The 19,506-nt window shown below is 41.1% G+C and overlaps 3 protein-coding genes across 3 annotated transcripts in view; 1 reads left to right on the forward strand and 2 right to left on the reverse strand.

The window, feature by feature from the left end:
- Positions 1–217: 217 nt before the first annotated feature.
- LOC103921308 (sulfotransferase 6B1-like) lies at positions 218–5,719 on the reverse strand. Its single transcript, XM_009329253.1, has 6 exons — positions 5,704–5,719; positions 2,658–2,803; positions 2,108–2,197; positions 1,274–1,400; positions 747–841; positions 218–325 (listed from the first exon to the last, which is right to left on the reverse strand). Exons 1-6 carry the CDS (start codon positions 5,717–5,719, stop codon positions 218–220), a joined length of 582 nt encoding a protein of 193 aa, XP_009327528.1.
- Positions 5,720–8,101: 2,382 nt separating this feature from the next.
- LOC103921258 (sulfotransferase 6B1-like) lies at positions 8,102–14,134 on the reverse strand. Its single transcript, XM_009329202.1, has 7 exons — positions 13,933–14,134; positions 12,291–12,430; positions 11,532–11,621; positions 10,774–10,900; positions 9,893–9,987; positions 9,217–9,373; positions 8,102–8,232 (listed from the first exon to the last, which is right to left on the reverse strand). The coding sequence occupies exons 1-7, from the start codon at positions 14,132–14,134 to the stop codon at positions 8,102–8,104; spliced, it is 942 nt and encodes a 313-aa protein (XP_009327477.1).
- Positions 14,135–19,078: 4,944 nt separating this feature from the next.
- The window catches only part of DACT2 (dishevelled-binding antagonist of beta-catenin 2), a 55,917-nt gene continuing 55,489 nt past the window's right edge, over positions 19,079–19,506 (forward strand). Inside the window, exon 1 of the mRNA XM_009329254.1 lies at positions 19,079–19,117. Coding sequence (XP_009327529.1) covers positions 19,079–19,117 — 39 coding nt within the window. The remainder of the gene's footprint in view (positions 19,118–19,506) is intronic.

Consider the following 19,506-nt stretch of genomic DNA (forward strand, 5'->3'; position numbering starts at 1 on the left):
TGGATATTAGGAAAAAATTCTTCACCGAAAAGGTTGTCTAGCATTGGAACAGGCTACCCAGGGGAGTGGTTGAGTCACCATCCCTGGAGTTATTTAAAAGATGTGTAGATGCGGCACTTAGGGACATGGTTTAGTGGTGGACTTGGCAGTGCTAGCTTAACAGTTGGACTCAATGATCTTAAAGATCTTTTCCAACCTCAACAATTCTATGATAATTCTATGATGATTCTATGAAACTGGTCTGCTTGGCAATTCTGGGAAAATATTCCTCACACAAGGAGAATCCAAAGGCGGCAGCAATCCTTTTCATTCCCAGTATCTGGTCCTGGCCAAAGGAACACAGCACAGAGGTGAAACCAAAAGACTTGACACCGTGGCTGTGGCATAGACCCAGAACCTGGTGGGAAGCCCAGCAGAGGAGGCTGCCTCCCACAGTGTCACCAAGGAGTTCTAGGAGCTCTAACAGAGAGGGAACCCACACATGGTGGCCTCAACTTCAAGGCATTTTCGTCTCTCCCAAAAGCAACTGTGCCTGTACCAGATATGACTCCTTCTGCTAATAGGCAAGGCTACCCTCTTCCTAACCCCATGAGCCTCCCCCAGACATAAAAGAGTAGCTCAGAAAGGCATGCCCTTCTAAAGGGGCAGGCAGGCTTGACCCAAGAGTTTCTTCTTCCCCACAGCCGTACATATCAGGAGGGGTGCACAGGGCACCCATCAAGGAAGAGCTGGGTGAGATGCCAAACCTCTTTATGTTGCTCGTAGCTTATCATCATGATCCTCTCATGGTTGAGGTATTTGTTCCATTCCACTAAGCAGTCAAAGTAGGATCCCCAGGCCACTGCAAACAAAGAAGAAACATAGCTGTGTAGGGTATTCCCCAAAACAGGCCCTTACCAAATCAGAGGAGTCAGCCCAGACAGCTCTCTAAGCGTGATGTCAGGATGGTGAAGTGAGGACCAGCTCAACATGTCTGTTCTTTTGGCTGAGGTCCATGCAGGATCCCCCAGCTCTGGCCAGTATGTTGCACTGAACCACAAGCTCTATTGTGGGAATGGAAAAGTCAGGCTAAAGCTTTCTCATGATCTCCCATTCAGAGTTAGAGACAAAAGAAACCGATTCTCTGGTACTCCCTGTTTCAGCCATAGCATGGGCCTGTCTCTCTGTTCTGGGAGTGCCTTGGTAAGGTATGTTGGGGCAGCATTCCCATGCACAGGGTCCTGTGTATGCCCCTCATGTAAGGAGGAATGCCAGAGGATGCAGGGCAAAGTACATTTTCCGTTCATGAAGGCTGCAAAGTACTCATCCCAGGAGGCGAAGGATGGCAGTACTAGCATGTTGTTGTAGAAGTGGTAATAGGAGACAGATGTTTCTTTGGGGTTCCAAACTAGCACAAGGATCTGGAGGAAGAAAACACATAATTTGCTTCTGATTTGGTGACTGACCAAAATGCCATCTTCTCAACACATCACATGTCCACTAACACCCACCAGACTGTACAAAGCTGGTCTAATTGCTTTTCTTGAGCAAGAAATCAGAGCTTTGGCAGGCCACTTGCTGCTAATGTGAGCTTCAGGGTGAAAACAAGAAGCTTTTCAGTGATGCCCTTGAGACATAGTGCTGAGCTAGCTCCAATCCAGAGATATGAGCTCATGGGCTACTGAACAGGAGACCCACAAGCAGGCTGTGGGTGCACCCTTGCTTCTCTCTGCAGAAATTCGCATTGAAGACTATCTTAGCCCCAGCCTGTGGTGGGCTTTCCACAGGTACCCTGGTCTTGGAGGCAAGTTAAAGCAAACAGAATAACTGCTTGCCCTGCTCAGTTTTCTGACACAAACCTGGAAGCATCTTTCTGAAGGAAAACTGAAGGGGCAGTGACACCCAGCGACAAGCCCACTGACAGTAACCTCCTGAGTCAGCAAAGCTGCTGCTGGGAAAGGATGTTTGTTCATAGCCTCAGCACACAGCACTCTGCCTCTTCAACCTTGGAAATGTGCCTGTGCATTGACCAGCCCAGGTGAAAGTGCAGGAAACACCTCTCACAGACAGAGGAAAGCTAATTTGGGGTGGAAACGTTTTTGCAGTGTGATGCAAAGAGAAGACACACCTTAGCCTTGCTTTGGAAAATGGATGGGGGCAGGAGATGAGGTGACAGGTGAGTTAGTATAATTCTTCTGGAAGGCAGTTTCTTCATCCTCTGTAAAGCAAGTGGGAAGAAATGTGACGGGACAGAAGTAGCTTATTCAGTGACATGTGCCTTTTCAGAAATTGTGGGTAATATGAAAAGGTGACACCAGAGAAGAAGGTTCTTATCCCTTGGAAAACCCACAGGGATGCACTGGTGGGGTAGGCTTCTGCCAGCCTCTGCCACAGAGTACCATTTCACATGAAACAGGCCTGAGGACAGCACACCCAAGAGAAAGGTCTTATTGATCAAACCCACTGGGTCCAGGGCTGGAGCCCCTGTGGCTTCTCAGCACTGTCTGGGCTCTGAGGCCCTGGTGTTGGGACACCAAGGACAATAGCACATGCTACTTGTGCAGACCATAGCTGTTGTTAAGGCTCTAGGCTCTCCATTACCTGTGAGATCAGCCATTGTCTTTCAGCTAATACTACCTGTAAGAAGAGCAGTGCCAATATTTTCAGTCCCTGCCAACCTCATATATCCCAGGATCTCCAAATTCTAGACATGGAAATATCTCTAGCTTCTTTTCAGCATTTATTCTCTCTTTCATGCCTTCTTCTGTATATTTGGCATCTGTTGATTCCAACTCCCTCACCATTTGGTCAAGCCAGTTGGTTCCTGAAAGGATAAAGACACCATCCATTCTGGACTGCACATTTGCACTTTTTCATGTCAACCTGGCTGACAGTATCCTGTCAAACTGTTTCACATTTGTGAACCAGTTTGGCTCTATATTGTGTCTTAGCCTGTAAACAGGTGGCTGTGCTCCTTTTAGCTGGGACAGAGTTAATTTTCTTCATAGTAGTTGGTATGGGGCTATGTTTTGGATTTGTGCTGGAAACAGTGTTGATAATACAGGGATGTTTTCATTATTGCTGAGCAGTGCTTACACTGAGTCAAGGCCTTTTCTGCTTCTCGAACTGCCCCACCAGCAAGTAGGCTGGGGGTGCACAAGAGGCTGGGAGGGGACACAGCTGGGACAGCTGACCCCAACTGACCAAAGGGATATCCCATACCATATGATGTCATGCTCAGCAATACAAGCTGGGGGAAGAAGAAGGAAGGAGGGACATTCGGAGTTACGGTGTTTGTCTTCCCAGGTGACCATCATGCATGATGGAGCCCTGCTTTCCTGGAGATGGCTGAACACCTGCCTGCTGGTGGGAAGTAGTGAATGAATTCCTTATTTTGCTTTGCTTGCACTCACAGCTTTTGTTTTACCTATTAAACTGCCTTTATTTCAACCCACGACTTTTTTCCCTTTCACGATTCTGTTTCTCTCCCCCATCCCATTGTGGGGGGAGTGAGTGAGCGGCTGTGTGAGGCTTAGTTGCCGACTGAGATTAAAACACGACACCGGGCAATAATCAACAAAGGTATGCCAAAAGCCAACAGGGACAGAGCTGTCAGCCAGACATTGTGGAGTGCTACCCTGCTCGCTTCAGAAGCACACCCCATCCCTCAGTGGAAACAGAAGCAGACCTCTATTGCTCTTTCCAGCTCTGGCACTTTTTGGTCACCTCAAACTACTCCCTGTGGAAATTACTCAAGAGCAGTGGAGCTCCCAGCACAGGGCCAACTGAGTCATCCCTTGGCTGTTTCTGCTCTCTTTCCACAGTGCTGTCTTTGGGAACACTCTGTTCCCTCCTCCTGACCAGCTTCAGTTTACAGCCTCTTCATGATCAACACAGTTTGGCCTCATTCCCAGGCTCCAGCTAGGCTTCCATAACTGGCAGCAGAAGGGGTCATCAACCAAACCACCAGACCATCAAGCTCCTGTCACCATCTTTGCACCAGTCTTCGCTGTCTTGGCCTCTGCAACCTGGGAAAACTGGTGTGTGAGGGACTGGCCTTGGAGACCCAAGTCTCAGTTTTCAACTAACACCACCTGGGATGTGTAGGTGGACCCCTGTGGAGGCGCCTTTCACTCTTTCATTCTTTCACACCCTTGAATAAAGTATGGGTCTCGTTCACTACCCATATATCAAACCCACAGAGAGCTCCACACTGCTGTGCATCACATCTTTGTCTCTTTCTTCATAAATGGATATTAGACACTTAGTAAACCTATACACAAGCTTAATTAAGCATGAGGAAGTGTCAAATCAAAAGCGTAACTGTTAAGACCTGGAAGATTGCTTACAGTTACCTACAAAGAATCATTTAAAATTATTTTTCTGGTCTTGCAAAATGCAGAACCATCAAAATAGACCATTTTATTGGAAATATTTTCTCTAGCAGTGCTATTTTACTCATAAAAACTGGAGACACTGTTGATATATTATGCCTACTGCCAGCTTTGTTACTGTTTTCAGTTTTCTGTCCATGTGTTTACTCTGAGTTGCAAAGGAAAATCTCCCATTTGCCAATACTAAAGAGTAAGAGCATCAAGAAATTAGCATTTTTCCTCCTGCCTCCAGAGCCAGCTGCCTGAATCCTGAGGAAGCCAGATCACTGTAACACCTCAACATGAAATCTAACAACTTGTCACCTGAGCCACTGGGACATGGGTGCCTCCGGGTCCTTTAGCCCTTGGACCCTGATCTCTGCTCATGAGTGGGGCCCTCGATGCTGTCACAGCCATCTGGCAGACTGCTTAGGAGCTGCAATGTGAGGGCTCAGAGCAACCCTGTCTCTCTGGAGAGGATCAGAGGAACCCTCAGGTGTCCTGAGGGATCCAGGAGTCCCAGCCTCAGCGCTGTCTGCCCAGCAGCTGAGTGTCTCAGGGTAAGCAGGTGACCCTGCAGGAAGGCTGTACGACTGTGGCACAGCTCACATGGTCCCCAGGGAAAACTCTGAATCGTTCAATTCATCTACATGAAAATCTGCCTTGGATGGAAATGCTATTGGCAGGAGCATTTGCAGTACAACACAAAGAGAAGGTTCACCTTAGCCGAAGATTCACCTTAGCCTTGTTTTGGAAAACGGATTGGGGAAAGGACATGAGGTGGGAGATGGGTTAGTATAATTTTTCTGGTTTCTTCATCATCTTTAAAGCAAATAGACAGAAATACAATGTAAGCATTGGAAATGGAAATATATCATTTCAGGAATTATAGGTAACAAAAAAGACTAGACAAGAAAGAAAGATACTTTTTTTTTTGGACAATTGGTAAGGAACTAGCAATGATAAAGTTTGAAAACCAGTGCTATTGTGTCAGTCAATATGACTTTCTAGTCCCCCCCCGTACTACTAAAGTATTAAGCATGCTTATCTTCTCCCTGCCAGATGCTTCCTTAAATGTCTCTGCAGCCTCCCTAAGCAGCATTCTCCAGTTTAGACTGATCTGTAACCACAGGCTGTAATAATTATTGCCTGTGTCTTAGGTATCATCCTCCTGTTACTGTAAACCAGAATAAGATCTAACCTTTTTTTTTCCCAGCACTTTCACCATGTTAGCCCTTGCTGAGTGTGATTCCTCAGGTCTTTTCATGCCAACTGCTGCTTGACTAGTTTGCCCCCATTAAGTACTTGTGCCTTTGGTTTCTCTTTTCTAAATGTAGCATTTTACACTTACCTTTACTGAACTTCATGTTTGCCAATCTTCTTCTCAATTTATTATGATGTTTTGAATTGTTTCCCCATTTTCCCCAGTACTTTCCCCAGCCCTCTGTTCTGATCCCCAGACTTAAAAGTTAGTCATATATGATACAGATATTAGTCTGTCCACCAGTGTTAAGAACAATGTTGAATATGACCAAGACTCACCACTAAAGGATATTGCTTTAATTGTCCTCCCAATTTTGCTGTCATCCAGTATATGCAGTTTGACCATAAGCACACTATTGCAACCAAGTTCATAACAGCCATGTAAGCAAGTGGATATTCCTGAAAGTATTGCTGCTGATGACCCTGCTTCTGGGTGCCTTTTGTAACTGTTGTATGAATTTCTAGGAACACAAATCTACTTTCAGTACTTTAATTTCATTTCTATAACCACATTTGTAAGTTGCCATCTCCACATATGAAGCCATAAGTTTGTTGATCTAGATTGTGTCTCTTTTGTCATATAATTTCAGAACCTCTCTGATGCTGTCATCTATTGTATCTTCTGTCTATGGCTTATTCAAGAGATAAGTTTTCTTTTAAAGACGGAACATGAACAGCTTTGACATAGTTTATACTTACCACCTTGTTATCCTCAAAATGTTTCACGGTTGGTTGCTTGGTCATTTTTGTAAGTAAATTTCCAGGTATCAAGTTAAGATGACTGCTCTATTTTGATTCTTCTTTCTCACATTATTAAACACAGCTATTATGTATGTCCTCCTCCAGGCATCTGGTACCTTTCTGGGTTCTTACAGATAATTTCTAGTTGTTCAAAGGTGGCTTGTGTCAGGACTTTCAGATGCTCTGCTTTTGAATCCATTCATTTTAAAAAAAAATTTAAGTATTATTTCTAGCATTCCTATTTCTTTGCAAAACTCTGCGTTTCTCCATGTCCAGGCAGAATTAACCAGCTTTAGAAGAATGAGGCAAGAAGTCATTGAATACTTTACTCTTTCCTATTGTATCTTTTATTTTTACTTCTTATCTGCTTAGGTGTTGGATCTATAAATTGGGTGTGGGTTTTTCCAGTTTTTAATTCAACTATACTTAAAGAACCATATTTTGCTATTTTTCCAGAACAGGTGGCTGAAGTGCAGTTGGTCGCTGGACAGGTCCACAGTGCCAAATACCAATGCTGGTACAAAATAGCTGAGTATAGTAATGTCTCGCACCATCACCCTTGACAATCTCATTTTCTCGCTAGAGCCAGTTTCAGCAAATTTTGGCATCTTCAGTTTCAGAGGATTTCCAGTTATGGAAATTAATCTATGTCAGTGTTTAAGTATTGATTTAAGTTAAAGCTTAACTGTTGGCACATATGTAAATCAAGAATGAACAGAGGGAATGCTAACTGTAGTTTTGTGGTAAGAGCGCTGCACTCGTATTAATGGTGGGAAATATCATCTTCTACATTCACTACATTTTCTTTTCCTATTTTATGGCTGGAGCATGGAAAACATAAAAGCAGTTTCAGATTATGGGCTGGTGTTAACAGGCAAGATCCACTCAGAGGCGCTGCTTTTATAGAATCATAGAACAGCCCAGGTTGGAAGGGACCTTGAAACATCATCTGGTACAACACTTCATGGGAAAGGGAGCTTAGATGAGATTATTGCATCTTGAAAACCTCCAGTGATGAGGACTCTACCACATCGCTGGGGAGGTTGTTCCAGTGAATGATTGTTCTCACTGTAAAGAATTTATTTCTTATATCGAGATGAAACCTCTCCTGGTACAACTTGTTAACACCAGCCCATAATCTGAAATCCATCCTGAAATTCTGCATTCAGAGAGATTACAACCCCTAAGAATGCTGATCCCCATTCCCCTTCATTCTCCTCCCTCTAGCTTTGATGCAGTTTGTGCTGAAGTCATGGGGAAGATATCCTTTGTCATTAATTAAGGTTGTGTCAGATCCATATTTTTGCTAGTGATCTTTTCTGTGAAGACGTTGCCCGATTTGAAACATTTTTGCAAAAAAAAAAAATTCTACATACTAAATAATTGTAAATAGTCTAAAAAGACTGAATTTGGCTAGAAAGAGTAAAGGGGCATTTCCTTCCAGGTGACAGCTACTGAAACAGGGCCGTTAAGTTTACCTGAATATGGTTAGTTGCCATCTTATTCAGCAAATGAGTGTAGCTAAAGCAAGCCAAAGATCTCACCTTTAAAACAAAAGCCTTTAAAAACAAAATTCTCACCTTTAAAACAAAATTCATCGTTGTCACTGTAAAGGCTGCTGCAATGAGATTATTACAGTAATTCTAAGGCGCTTGGATCATTTGATCTAGTTTTCTAGTATATAGCATTCATATGATCTGAGAGTGCATTGGAAATCTCTTGCTCTAACTACATTTTATTACTCTTCAGGCTTTACAGTACACTTCATACTTTAACTTTGTTCCCAGTTTAGTTCCTCCTATATGTTCTTCAAATGCTTTGTCCATTTTCTCATTCTGATCTTCACTGAAAAGATTCTTCCAGTCACTTATACCACCTTCAAAGAAGCAAAGAAACTCTTGAAAAACAAGAAATTTTGGGTTTTTTTATTCTATAGATCTGTCATTCTTGTTCCATTGTACATTAAATGGAGTTGATCCATTTTTCAAGACAAAACTTCACTCGTTTTTGCACCAATATAATTTTGTGAAGTCAGCGGAGCAACAGATCTGTGAAACTGCTATAATGCAAAAGAACGTACTCCTTTTCAGGTGACTGTGTCCAAAAAAGCAGCCTAAGGTCCTGTTTCCCTGCAGCTCTCTACTGCAGTCAGTTATGACTGACAAGGTGGAAGATCATGAAGGCTTGATTAAGAATCATCTGGCAGGAGGCAGAGCTGGGTTTCTGCTCCCTTGGCAGCTTGAGTTTTTATCCAGTGATTTCTTTAATGTAAAATGCAGAAATAGATTCTGACAGCCAGGTTGGCCCTCTCATGTCTGTGTCCCCTACACCACACTGCAAAAGTAGTTCTCTTTTGTTTCCCCTTCTCTATGTACCTGATTCTTGCATGCTTGGCGTACTTCTAACCCATAAGTGTGAACAGGGGGTTGGCAGTGGCCCTTTCAGGAGATCCTATACTCTCCTAAAAAATGTGATCATGCCACTCAGGCTGAGTTTGGCCCAGTTTTGCCTGCTCAGGTAGGCCTCTAATGGCTGAAAAATCAGTGATCTTGGTGCAGAGGTGGAGAGGAGTTCAGACACATGACAGTTCCTCCTTCCTGCCAGTCATCTGTGGGCCTCTAAAATTTGCTCTGTGTGGTTGCTTCTCCTGTGCTGTCTGCAGCCTGCTGCCAGAGCCTTGCTGGGTCACTTCCTCACCAGTGCTCCTTGACTAGTCTTCTCAAGCATAACAGTGATATAACCTGCTTGATACTAATCTGTAACGCTAATACGTGCGCAAAAAAGAAGCAAAAGATGGATGTGTGGCCCAAGTTCTTAGGAGTGTGACATTTCTACCTCTGGACCTCTTGGAGCTTCCTACCTTTGCGAAAGAGAACATTGCCAAATGCCCCATGGGTCTTCTGCGCATTCTTCTTCATTGACTGGAAGCTGCTCCTCTCTACCACGCTCTGAAGCTCTTTCTCAGTCAGGGAAATCCCAAGGAAAGCAGCTATGTTTTCCACACCCAGGACCGGATTCTGAAAAAAGGAATGTAACATAACACATGACATTTGAACAAATTACAGTGCTTTCCGAGGTGTTGGCGCTTCCCTACATCTCTCCGCTGGCTACGTATATAGAATATTCATAGAGTTCAGTAGGACTGGAGTGGTACATAGTGGTTCTCTTCTCCATAATTATTTCAGAGGAGATATGAGCTGTCTGCCTATAGATCACAAAAGATTTTACGTGATTTACAGTTGAGCAAAATCTACACTGTTGAATATATAAAAGCTCCCCCCAAAAAATTACTGGGGATTTTGATTTACAGTGATTTGGGCTTATATCACAGCTAAAGAGAAAACAAGAATCATTTTCACAATCAAAATTTTAAAAAGGTTTTTAAGTTTGAATTTCACCTTTGCTTCTCTTAAAAAAGGAATCTATCTCATACAGTATCACGCAGTTTGAATACACTACATGAATATAATGGTTAATTGGTTTAGGAACAAATGCTCTTTGAAGTATAAAATATTTGTAACTATTGGTAACCTCACCTTTTTTAGCTCTTCGTAAGTTATTGTCATAACATTTTCATCATCAGCATATTTGTTCCATTCAGAAAGGTATTCAAAGTAGCATCCCCAGGGCACTAAATAAACCAAAAGAATCCTAAGATGAAGCACAAATGAAGACTATACAAGCCTCTTATGAAATAAATCAATTTTTACTCCTTAACTTGATCCCTCAGCCATAGGCATTATTAATCATGTCTATGCCAGAGTTTACACCCTTCTATAGGAATTATGGGGTTTTGCTCCAGGCTGTTCTGACACATGCACATGTCTCAGGCATATGATACAATTTGTAAGTCAGTACGGTAAAACTTGTTAGTATTTCAAGACAGATGTGAGTCCACCGAAGAGCTATCAGTACTCAAACAATCTTGCAGACTCCCTCAATCCAGTTTAAAACCTTGTTTAGCCTTCCTTCTGCTGGCCATGTGATATGCCAAACTGAGGAATTTATGCAATTTTAAACTAGTAGGATTATTTTCTTTCTTTTTTAATGCATTAGACTTAGTCCAAATCATTCCTCTGGTCCAATTTGGCATGTAGGTGTTCAGGCATCTGCGTGTGCACAAGATGATGGACATTGGAGAGAAGGGGTGAAGGGGATCCAAGATAGAGATAAGGAGGAACTGCTTCTTCCAGAGAAAATATCAGTTTGTGCAAGTTAAAGCAGTTTGTGGAAGTGCAGTTTCAGGCAGTAAGACAAGTACTGTAAACGTTAGTTCAAATTTCTAACTTTCTGTCTTTAATCTCTGCTTTTGTACTGTAAATCAAAAAATCCTAGTGAAGCTGATTTACAAAGTGCAAGGTTTTTAGACAAAGTCAAAGCGTTGAATAATTGACACAGACAAAAGAATATACTGTACTTTTCTTCGTCATGAAAGCTACAAAGAAATCATCCCAGGTCTCATAGGAGGGAAGAGGAGACATGCCATTGGAAAAATGGTAAAAAGATGTAGCTACATCTTTTGGATTGCGAATCAGCAGCAATATCTAGAAAAAAAAATATTTTATTTGTAGAGAAAGACATAACAGACTATAGTATGAAGAAAACAATAATCTACTTTATAATTGCAGTTTGGGGAATATACTACTTGCAGAAGTAGCAATTTCATTCTAAATTCAGAAGGTGAAGTATTTCACTTTGCTTCAGTACCTGGTGAAGATGATTGCCTAAAATTATTAAAATATCTTTTACAGATTAATCAAATCAATTATGCAGAATCTAAGTATGTTTTGCTTGATACAAGCATCATTCATCATTTAGGTAGTGTGGAAAAATCACAAAAATACAAATTGTCTCTGAAACTTGACACACTGAAGCCCTCACTTACTACAACACCATAAAATGCCTCCCATAGGAAATTGTGTCAAAATACATTTTACTGCTGGAGGATTTGTTCCACCCACCACCTCGCTTGTGGAGACCAACACAAAGGTGTCAATAAGGATGAACTGAGATTAAGTGAGATGAATGGCAGTACTTAAACAAGTATGTAGAAATGGCCAGGCTAAACACTTAAGTATAAGAGTGATTCTGAAAATTGGCAGAAAAGTACTAAATTGGCTTTAAAAAAAAATCTGTTGGTGTGTTTCCTTTCAAGACATTAAAATCAGTACTCACCTTGGCTTTATTTTTGAAGATAGACTTGGGAAGATTTTCAGGAAGGAGATGAGTAAATATAACTCTTTGAGAAGGTAATTTGTTCATTCGCTTTAAGAATTGGAAGGAGGAAAGTGGACAGTTCAGTTAATACAAGTATTCTTTTCATCAGCCTATGATGAAATATTGCCTTGCTAAACTTATCAACACTTATTGGCTGGTAGAAGTACTTATTTTTTGTGAGTGTTATCATGGGATCATAGTGGACTGCTCTGAGTAGTTCTAATCTTCAAAAGCCCCTGAGAATAAGCAATTGGAAAAAGATTATCCATTGCTAATTCTCTTCAGTGATAATGAATTTAACATGTTCTGTTAGACAAGGGATCAAATCTAAAGGTAAGATGCAGACTCTAACTGGGGTATGTGAAAGCTGAAGGATCTCAAGGAGAGAGAGAAGGGGTGAGGAGCAAGAGCTAGTAAAAGAGACAAAAGCCAGTATTTCAGTATTTGACATTTCATGAAACTCTTCTTAAATACAAAACATGCTACGTTGAATTTCTGCAGTTCTTGAGTATCTAATGAGTATGTGCTCCTCTCAAGCCCTCTGAAGTGTCCATTTATCCCCCAGCACTTGGCAATGCAGATGAGATTCATCCTGACCAGACGCCACATGCAGAGAAGTGCGACAGTTCTTATAAAACAGTGGAATATTTCACGCACCATATATTCAGTATATGAAGCACAAAATTTTGACAACTTTCATACGTATTCTGTGCCCACCTCATATTTTCCGGTATCTCCAATTTCGAGGTAGGGGAACTCTTCTAATTCTTCGTCATTCACGCTGCTTTCTTTATTCTGCGTCTTCTTTTCAAATATGGCTACCAGATCACTTAAGATTTGACCTACCCAGTTTGTGCCTGAAAGGGGAAAAATACAGAATTGTTTGCAAAACCTTTAGAATAAACAGAAATGGATTTGCCAGGAAAGCCAAGAGGTAGGTAGTACTACCAGGTGAGTTGCCTGGTCTCCTTTCATGTGATACAATCACAGCTGACTAACTGGACAATCGCCTCTCAGGCAAAGGTAGGACACCTTTGCTCTTTATAAGGATACATTCCTCCAACTCGAATGGCTCAGTACATCGTAAATTAACTTGTATATTGTAAATTAACTTGTATATTGTAAATTAACTAATAAAGGAGAAGAACCACTAAGATTCAAACATGAAAACATGCATTAATGTAATACATTTTTATTGTGACAAATATAAGGGGGATTGGGGTGATAAACCTGTACCTCAAAACCTAGTATATTATATATTTTTTTCTGACGTGCTGCACAGGATTATCTTGGGAGGAAAGATGAGTCACAGAACTTCAACACAGGAGCAGAACTAGATCTGAAAAATGTGCTGTATGTGCTCATTTTCTTCACCAATAGGCAAAAATTCTCTAAAGTGACATTTCCTATACAGATTTATTATATTTTTCTTCAAAACACAAAAAAAAAGAGCCTGTAGAGAACTCCCATCTTTAGTTTACCACTTCCTGACTTCTGGACGCTGGGTTCCTACATCTTTGTCACTACAGTCTTAATAACTGCATTCTGGTGCATAGCATTTCTTCAAAAAGCAAACATGACAAAAAAGCAAAAACTTTACAATCCTGTCAACTGTGACTATCTACTGTGAGACAGTGTGAACCCAATTGCTGGAGGAGAGAAACAGCTACATTAAAATGGGTATGAGACACCCAAACCTGTAGCTCTGATATGGGCCAGTATAGGCTGCTTTCAGGCAGAAGGAGCAAAGATGTAGGGTAAACTCGCAACCCTAACAAAGATCTCCTCCTGATCTCCCAATAGTCCAAGAGCAGTGTGATCACTTCAAGTGTTACAAAAATAATGTTTTGATAGTTATGGATTTCAGATATTCTTGACATCTATGTGAAATAAACTAAAGAGTATGCAACATGGCATGTGAAGGTACCAAAAGCTCCCTTCTGTGTAAAAATAGAAAGCTATTAACTTTACAAATATAAACGTGAGAGCAGATCCTGCAATATCAGGAGATCTAGTTATCTCTGGTGTGAGAACTGTATTTTAATTCTCTCTAATTTGTGCATTTAACTTCATGACTATAAAAAGTAAAGATAAAAAAAACCTTTACATGCTACAGAAAAGAAAATCAGATGTCTTTTTCTCAGTCATTTGAAAAATTCCCTATATAAAATCTTCATAATTAACTTTGTTGTGCTTTTTGAGGACAAAATTAGTTCTACAAAATTTTTTGAAAATTCTAAATACTGTTATTTAGTATAATATATAATATTATATATCATATAATATATATTAGATATATTTAGTACAAACCTACTTATTTGCCATTACATTATTTTTGAAGAAAGCAAACTATATTCACCAGATTTAGGGTATCCTGCCAAAATGATATCATCACTTCTGGCTTCAAGGGACTCCATGGCTCTGAATACTTCAGGACTGCAAAAAGTAACAGGGTAGAGAATCCCCTTGTAAGAAAAAAGCAGTTCGTCACGATCCATTGAGTTAGCAGTAACCATTGCCTTATCTATTATATCAGCAAATTTTTTCCTGGACTTCTCCATTCTTCTCTCTCTCACACACACAAGCTCTATCACAGTGTGAAATGCTATGCAGAAAGAGAGAGCCACAGATTACCTTTTAATAGGGGGTTGGGTTTTTCTTTGACCCTGTGAGCAATAATTGACTACTCTTTCTGAAACTGTAAAGAAATACGCAACTCCAGTCAAAGACCTTAAGTCATTTGAACCTTTTGAAATCAACAGAAGTTGAACATAAGCAAACAAAAAGAAAAAGAAAATGCAATTGCATTCTAGGTTAAAGGGCTTAACTAACTTCAAAATATCATGCCAAAAAAATCTGTAATTACAGCCAGAGCTTATAAATAAAATATATCAAAATAGAACAACGTGAATTGCACGCTGGGGTTTAAATGGCGCAATCACATTCCTCATGGCAGTTCTGCTCTTTCCAGTACTCACTCTGCTGGGATTTTTTTTTGTTATATCACTCATCATTCTCACTGAAATAGGATCAAACATGTTGGGATTGGGAGAGAAAATGTTCAGTGCACTAGCGACTGAGCTGTGGACTGTCCTGTGAGGGTGGCTGACTGCTCCCTCCAGCTGGTGCCCAGGAGGGCACGTGGACACACACACTCTTTGGCCATTGTTCGGACTGCAGTACAGAGTTTGGGCTTTCTGGTGGTTACACAGAAATTACTCAATTAGATGTGTTCTTTCCTTAAAGAGCTCAATCATTGTTTAACAACTGATCAGTCATTACTGAGTTGGTAATAATATAAACTGAGCTACAATGATTAGCATTTATTATGCACTTCAGGGGACTGCACTGACCTCAGTAGAAAAACTGAAGTTAGGCTTAATATTTAAGGTTTAATATTCAAGTCTCGGGCAAGAGGATGGGTCACAAGGAACAAGAAAATAGTTCCCCCAAAAAAATTCACGCCAAGCATCTAAATACCATTCTTTCTTATTTCCATCTTTTGAATGCTGCCTGTTGGGCCCTTGGAGCAGGAGGACCGGCAACGGCATACCTGTATGCTTTTGCAATTTGCTCGCCCTGAGGGATTCACACCTGGTCCCTGAGGCACGCTGCAGTGCTCGCGGGATGTCCTAGCCCTACATTTTTACATTAGTTTTGTTTAGTCCATGGAAACCTTTTGCTTTTCTCTTCATTTCCTCTCTCCTGTAAAACTACATCAATACAGAAAGACTACCTATGGGCAGGAGTCATCTGAACCAAGCAGACTCCTCCTTGATCCATTTGTTGAATGAGATCTGTGCCAAAGCACAGCCAGTTGGCACCACCTGCATCACTTCACTGACATTAGCTAAAATTTGCTGTGCCATGAAATAGCACCTTTCCTGATTCTTGAAGCGTAACCAGCCACCCTAGCAAAACAAAATAGCAGCCTGCCTGAATTTTTTTCCTTTACCTTCCCTTGACATTAAACTGTCATGGACTGAAGCTAAGAGAATGTGTTTAATTGGTATTTTTACCTGATGGCAAAAAAAAGGGTTGGGACAGTACGCATTCCCTAAGGAAGGAAAAAGGGGGAAAATGGTATGTAAATTATTAATGTATCTCATGCAATAGCATAGTGTTGGAATAGGATTTCCGTGATAGAAAGACAGCTCATTTCACTCCTACACTTCACTCATCACAGAATAGTCCAAAGAAACTTTGATAGAGAAAATCCAGAGGATTTCCAGTGTATATTTGCCAGAGAGGGTAGTCAGGCCAATTATTCCTTGGAGGTATGTTTTATCCTTAGGAACCAAAAAAAACCAGTATTAGTGGAGAAAAACCAATTAGAAGACATAAGTCATGAGGAGGGATTTTGAGGGTAGTTAAATTTCTTGGCAAAAAAAAGCAGGATCAAGATTTAGTAATGTGAGCCTTTGATATAGCCATCTGCCACGACACCTGAGCCGGGAGATGGGAGGAGTGTACCTTGTACCATACGAGTTACACAAGAAGACGCTCTGATCCTGCCAAATACTGCACCCGGAGACTGACAGAAAACATCAGCTGATTTAAAGCAGCAGCTTTAAAAACATGGAGATTAAAAACAGATTAAAGGATTTGGTAATCTCCAGATTAATGGTATTTGTTGTTCAAGCCACCACAGTGCCTCTAAAGGTTTCTGACTTCCCATGCTTATCAGACCTGGTCTTTCCTGATTGTGGAGCTCTGCAGAAAGAGGCTGGTGACCTTTTCTGTGATAGCTACAGGACACTGCCAGCTGACAGTTGCCTAATGGACTGATCTGCTTATGCAGAGCCATTCCCTGTTAAATGAAACAACAAAGCAATACCCTCAAAACTTGTGCTCTCAGGTGGTAAATGAGAAGTGGGTTTCTAGAACTATTCCTATGATCTGCATTAATCTCAGTAAAACTCTGGAGAAGGCTTTCATAAATTAGTCCTCCAAAATTACTTAGTAAGATTTAAGATGGATCCATGAAGACTGATGCATTCATGAAGGTACCCTAAATCCCCCTGATCATCCATCTGCAAAAAAAAAACCTCGGCGGGGAGACACATTCCCTGGGATCCTGTGAATGAGTCCATGAAAAGTAGGGCTTAAAGTAGAATTGGCTCTACAATTAAAATGCCATATGTGGCATTCTTCCCTTTGAATAATGTAGCGTGTGCCTGATCAGAGGGAGTCAAAGCCTCCAAACAGGGACCAGGATGGTAAGATGTCTTAGGTTACGTGATAAAAGCTTGTCTGTATACCCAGAAAGGAGCACAGAGAAACAGTGAAGGGAGACCCCAAATAATGCCCTGCCTAGATACTCCCAGGCCCAACCCTGTAGCCATCAGCTCGTCAAAGGCCTGTCTACACAAGCCCAGAGGAGCACAGGGAGACAAAGGCAGGCAGGAACCCAAGTTAAGGACTCAGACAAAGGGACACCCTGTCCAGGCCCCTTCTAGGGCTGTCCCAGGCGAGCTTCAGCCCCAGTGTCCTGGTGTGAAGATGACCCTGGAGCACCTTTTGAAGACTGGCAGAGGCTGCTGCCTGGGGGTATAGGCACATTAAGGAATGCCTTTCATGATTGCACAGGACTTATTACGTCAGAAGTACATGACAGGTATAACACAACTGCCACAAAACAAATTATTTACCAGCCTGCATGACACTATTGTTATTTACTTAAAAATACAGAAAATACTGAAACAGAGATGAAAAATAATTAATCCTCAGTACATGATCCAGGCTCATTTTCTTGACTACTCTAAAAAAACTGTTTGAGCTGGGGTCTAATCTGTTGTAAAATTTTCTAGGATCCTCCTTCATCTTTGGTTTTCCTCCTGAATTGTAGAGTCTTCTTCATGACGGTCACCTTCCCTGACCAGGACAAAGCTCATCACAACATCAGATTAGACTACTATCCCTTGTCTACAGAAGTATACCCAGCTCTGTCTTTCAGCTACCCAAAATTTCCCACGTCTTTTCTAAACTTTCCTCTCACAGCCTTTTTTTAGCCTCAGCTTTGCTGTCTCTGGAGAGTTTCCACTCTCTTAATCCTCTCTCTGGAACAAGGTAGGAAATAAGCAATTTTCCACAGCTTTCATCATCTCTATTAATGTATTGGCTAGTTGCCAAAGCACAGATGCAAAGGTTAACTGCCCTCCTGTTAATACTCCACTAGGTAATAAGAAAGAACATGCCAGTAAATACAGAGAATTTCATGACACACAATGCTGGAGAAATCATCTTTTTACACTAATCTGAAGATGTCATCTGTATGTTAACAGACTCCTCAAACCATAACCAAAAGAGATTTATTTCCTTGCTTGTTTGTTTTATCTGATCTTTCTCAACCGTATTAGTGAAATTAATTTAAAAAGTTGGAAGTCTCTGACTAGAACTTTGTTATGAAATAAATGTGCAGATGGAGAAGCCAGGCCAGTGACCTCAAGAAGTCACCTGTTGCCTCATTGTGTATCTATGCAACCTGACATTAAAAGAAGAAATGGAAGAAACAGGAAGGAGGGAGCAAAGAATGTCACGAAACGCTCACTGATGTTACGGAGGACTTTATGATTCTTGCTAATGCACTAAATGTCCTATATTTCCTGCAAACCTGTCATTAATCCCATTATGGTCTATGCCCCTGAAATAGTTAAAGCTCTGGAGCCTTTAGTACAGAAGTAATTATGTCATACAAACAAAGTGTAATGTGGCAATACAAATGAGGCCAAATATAAAATGCAAATGTGAAGTAAGCTAAATAAAGCTGATTAAAGAGGTATCTTGAAACAGGTTATCCAGATGCATTTAAAAAATTAGTCCTGTCACATTCTTTGCAAAAAAAATAATTGAAATTTTCATTTTCAGTATATGAATTTGAATGCACAAATCAGGATTATCAAAGCAAATGCAACTTGCTCAGTAGAACATACAAGCCATCAGTGGTTATAGTCCTATAGGAGCTGGAAGTGTGCAGCTCGGGTCTTAAGCATAAAGTCAAAACTGTTTGTTTTCACAGAGAGAAGATAATTTAATTCCTTGTCTGAAGATCATATTTTAACTATTTTGTTCACTTAACTTATCAAAGACATTTAGTTTTATTCAAATATTGTAGTATTAGGACTGGAAAGTCATGCAAAAAGAACTACAGACTGTTTTTCTCTGATTTTTTTCAAAACATTGGATTTTGTTGAGTCCCAGTCATGACACTGTAAATTAATCCTTTAGAAAGTTTAAAGAAGAACTGCCAGCTAATGGCCTGTGGGCTAGTTCAGATGCTGGCTACCAGGCCAACATGGGCACCACCAATAACAAACTATTTACTCTTGTCCCATGATCTATCACTTTCTCTCACCTCCTGCTGCCTTCTGAAGGACTAAGCGAGCTGACTGAGCTCCACGTGGTGTGTTGTGGAGGAGGATGAGGGCTGTAGTGTGTACAGCTGGAAGCAAAGCTGGGACATGAGAGGAGGACATAGGGCTTTGCATCCATACCCTCCTACCCTCATGGGGTATGGAGATGAGGTACGGGAGAGAGGAGTTGATGTAAGGGAGTAGAGAGGGAAACAATAATTTGAGCATCTCTTCCCTAGAAATATCCAGTTCACAACTATTTATGGGCAGTTTAGCCAGACTGAAGATTAATGGTAGCTAGTGCAGGAACAAGAGTTAAAAGCTCAGACACCACTGTGTGGTAAGTGCTTTTCTGTTGCTTCCAGGGTGTCCTGGTTTCGGCAGGGATATAGTTAATTTTATTATTATTATTATTATTATTATTATTATTAATTGATGTTGATGATGATGCTATTTTAATTCCAGAGTGATTGAAATAATATGCAGGCCAGGCTGCAGCCCATCAGAGTTGGGCTTATACGGCACAAGTCCAGGAGGGTGCTTTGCATGCCTGGGACGTGGCTTGGGGGATGTGGGGGATT

The sequence above is a fragment of the Pygoscelis adeliae genome, unplaced genomic scaffold, assembly GCF_000699105.1.
Source record: "Pygoscelis adeliae isolate BGI_AS28 unplaced genomic scaffold, ASM69910v1 Scaffold77, whole genome shotgun sequence".
Lineage (NCBI taxonomy): Eukaryota > Metazoa > Chordata > Aves > Sphenisciformes > Spheniscidae > Pygoscelis > Pygoscelis adeliae.

Coding starts and splice junctions, on each gene's coding strand:
- LOC103921258 (XM_009329202.1), bottom strand. CDS start 14,134: ATGGAGAAGTCCAGGAAAAAATTTGCTGATATAATAGATAAGGCAATG. Junction 12,431..13,932: donor GGCAGGATACCCTAAATCTG/GTGAATATAGTT, acceptor TTCCCCTTTCAG/GCACAAACTGGGTAGGTCAA. Junction 11,622..12,290: donor GAGATACCGGAAAATATGAG/GTGGGCACAGAA, acceptor CAATTCTTAAAG/CGAATGAACAAATTACCTTC.
- LOC103921308 (XM_009329253.1), bottom strand. Junction 2,198..2,657: donor GAGATCCTGGGATATATGAG/GTTGGCAGGGAC, acceptor CTTGCTTTACAG/AGGATGAAGAAACTGCCTTC. Junction 1,401..2,107: donor TTTTCCAAAGCAAGGCTAAG/GTGTGTCTTCTC, acceptor TTCTTCCTCCAG/ATCCTTGTGCTAGTTTGGAA.